General features: G+C 54.0%; 1 protein-coding gene across 1 annotated transcript; it reads left to right on the top strand.

Annotated features, from left to right (window-relative positions):
* Window positions 1-871: 871 nt before the first annotated feature.
* DICSQDRAFT_175536 (uncharacterized protein) lies at window positions 872-2550 on the top strand (the record flags this gene model as incomplete). Its single annotated transcript, XM_007371419.1, has 9 exons — window positions 872-901; window positions 962-1152; window positions 1280-1388; window positions 1461-1666; window positions 1716-1848; window positions 1899-2042; window positions 2094-2232; window positions 2278-2422; window positions 2475-2550. The coding sequence occupies 9 exons, from the start codon at window positions 872-874 to the stop codon at window positions 2548-2550; spliced, it is 1173 nt and encodes a 390-aa protein (XP_007371481.1).
* Between the last annotated feature and the right edge of the window lie 893 nt (window positions 2551-3443).

Raw genomic sequence — 3443 nt, 5'->3', positions numbered from 1 at the left:
TACGTTCCCGTGATCGCCATGCCCTTGCCTTTTCTTTCTCGCCCTTTGTTCCCCCTTTGTCATCTTCACTGCCTCGCTCTCGCGCCTTGTCCTTGGTTGCTAAGCAGCCCCTCTAGTATATAAGGACCCCCCTAGGCGCTCCCTAGTCCCCATCTCGACCTCTTGGTCATTGGGACTAGGTGAGTGACCATAGTGTTGTATCTCTCTTCGATTGCTAATGTATAACTTGGTCATTGGGACTAGTCTGTCGCTATCTGCGTGAAGACTAGCTTCGTAGGTCTTGTGCCTTCGTGCCGGCCTCCGCTCTGCCCCGTCGAGTTTCTTGTTGCGTTTATCCCTCTTTCCCTCGCTTTCCCCCTTTCGGCTCCTCGCCGCTCGCCTACGGGGTCGTCGCCGAACGTCGACCCGAGTCTACGCGCCTAGTCGCCGCGACACACCGCAAATCAGGCCTGGTGAAATTGGTGCCTCGGGTGCCCTCGCACGGGAACCTACTCGCAACCGTGGCGAGGGCCCGACAGGAATCCCGCTCTACGGGCGATCCTAGGCATGCTCAGAAGCGGCCTCGCCACGAGGACACACACGAGGACGAAGCTCTCCCTAACTCTCCCTCTCTCCCACGCCCTCAGTCCCCTGAAGAACCCGACAGCACGAACCCTTCTCAGTCCGATCCTGAGGACGTCCCAGGTCGTGAACCCGAGCCCAACAACTCACCACCCCCAGCAGCCCCAGATGTAGAGGACGAAGATGAGACCGATCTCAACCCACCTTCCCTAAGTCTGCACCGTCCAATCACAGCATCGCCTACATCTAGCACGAGCAGCGACAGCGACCACGACAACGGTGATGTAGTCCCCATCGCCGAGCTCCTCAAATGGATGCGGTACGACGTTCCCAATCGCAAGTAAGTGCTTTTCATTTGCGCGTATATGTGACAATCTGACTATATGCGCCATCACTAAAGCTCATCCGCAAGTACAACAAGGCTGCACGCGGCATCGCCCCGATGTACAGCCCGTTCATGCAAGCCAATGCTGCCTTCTCTGTCGGGCTAGACATCGAAATTGAAGGCAACGATGAAGAGGACAACGAAACGGATCCGCGCTCCTGCCGACACAACAGCTATCATCGCGCGGGCAACGAGGGATCTGGCATGTGCGTGAAACCACCTTGGTCTCGCCTGTCCTGCACTGACCTGGGCACCCTCCGCTGTGCTCTCCCTACCTCCATCACTTTTGCGCTTCAATTTTGATGATCTCGCTGACATGCACATTATTATTAGTGGGTACGGATGGAACATCAGCTCACATCACGTTGCATGCGAACACATGCTTTGTGTCATGCCAAATCTCAAGAGCGACCTCGATTACCTTTTGCAGGACCCGGACAGAGTGCGTGACTACAGCAAATATGTGCGTACCAGAACTGGAAACAACTTGTACTAACAAGGCTATGTGTCACAGGTCAACAGTCGGGTTCGCGCGATACGTCGCGACAATTGTGGAAAATTCCGCAACGAGGTTCTCAATTTGATGCGCCATATCCCAGAATTTGCGCACCTCAACATTGTGCATATTGAGAAGACCGAACACGGGTGGAAGAACGACTTGACGGCGCGCCTCCTGTGTCCTATGCAACTGATCCCCAGATTTGATCGTGATCCCGCTCAGTAAGCCCCTATCGTTTGTCTTGTTGATGGCTCGCTACATCTTGCCTAGGTTCCGTGCTGACGTGCGCAATGCCAAGACCGAGATTCATTGCGACGACTTCTTCTCAGCTTTGTATGATACTGACATGCATGATCCGGAGGATTTTCTCAGCGGCCTGTTTCGTGGGCCGCTCCTCCTCAAAGTGAGTGGGTGATATGTCACCCAATGTGCATGCTAACATTGTTCTGCTAGACGTTTGAATGGTTGTTCTGTGGCCGAAAAGTTGCTAGGGGGACACTACAATTCGGCGAGAAGGCATCCGGCAAGGAGCCGTTCCTCGCTGCGTACAAGATAACCCAAATCACACCCCAGATGATTGCCTACGCCGCTTGCATCGTAGGTTGATATGTCGATGCTCACGATGTGTTGCTTCTCACACCTGCGCAGCTCCGATTTGCTCTGAACAGCCAGAGTGAGTGGTCCCGAAAAGACGGCAATTTTGATGTGACAGGTTTCCACACCAACATCGCAATGTCCTTCATCCTCGATGAATGGGCGAATGACACTCTGGCCTGGTGGGACAAATGTGTGACAGCGTTCAATGTCATCACCATATACTGACCGCACCTAGGGCGATTTTTGGATCAGCGAAGGGTGCATCCAGTGCAGCCCCTGTCGCCGCTGGTCCTCGCACAGGCTCCATGGCGGCACAGCTTGCCGATCGGATTGTCGCTCAAGCATCCTCCGGATAAAATGCGCACTGACTCCCAACCAGTGTACGTAGTGCGCACAACATGTGTTTGGCCGCTCACCTGTCGCGCGTTGCAGTCTTCAATATGGCATCGGCATCGGCATCTACGTCAAGGATTCCTCAAGTGCACGGCCCCTCGTCTTCTTCATCTGAGTCGCTCTCGCCTCCGCCTAGTCAGAACAACTACGCTCCCAGGGCCTCTCATCCTTCACTTGCCCAGCCGTCGCCAAATTCGTCACCTGCGAAAGTCGACGACTCTGAGGCAATCAACAGCAACCTTGATGTTTCAGATCCGGATAACGCGCAAAAAGGATTCACGGGCAGTACTGCGGATCCGTCCAGTCATGCTCGCCCAGGGAGCACGTTTTATCGACAATGCTGACCTCGTTGACCTCCGACGTGCTGATGTCCACCTTGGTATCTCCCTTCTGGCAACTGTTATGGCCTCAGATTCTGTGTTTGCCGATGTCACCCTCTTGCGCGCCGTGCTTCTGCCCTCTGTGTCTGACCTTCATCCTCTCTCGCTTGCACCTCGTGGCTGTCCGCTGCTCTTGCTGCTGTTGTATCATACTTTCCCTGAATGAATATCATTAATCATATCTTTTTGTGTGCGAAAATGTGCCCAAGGGTCAGAATGTGTGCTGTTACGACTGACTGTCGAGCGAGTAAGTGGAGACGAGCGAGGCAGGCAGGAGCGCCGACGAGCTCTGATCGCAGTGAGACTGGAGCGGAGCTCAACAGGCAGGACTGGAGACAAGTTGTGTATTGAGCGAAGTATCTACAGAGCGAAATACACGATGGCTTACCTGGAGACAAGAGGTCGAAACTAGAGTCTCCAGGTAGCAAGGGATCCAGCTATATACAGGGAACGAACAATGGGCACTAGAGAACAATAGCGTCGCCATGGGTATGGAGTACAAGGGGTGTAGGACAATAGCGGACGTGGGGACAAAGGGAGCTATTGTCCGTGTGCAGACAAAGGGAAACCATAGCGAGTAGTGAACAATAAGGAAGCGTACGAGGCAATGGTCCGAATCGAAAAGGAA

This window comes from Dichomitus squalens (assembly GCF_000275845.1).
Source record: "Dichomitus squalens LYAD-421 SS1 unplaced genomic scaffold DICSQscaffold_103, whole genome shotgun sequence".
NCBI classification, from domain to species: Eukaryota; Fungi; Basidiomycota; class Agaricomycetes; order Polyporales; family Polyporaceae; genus Dichomitus; species Dichomitus squalens.
This window is presented reverse-complemented; position numbering and strand designations above follow the sequence as displayed.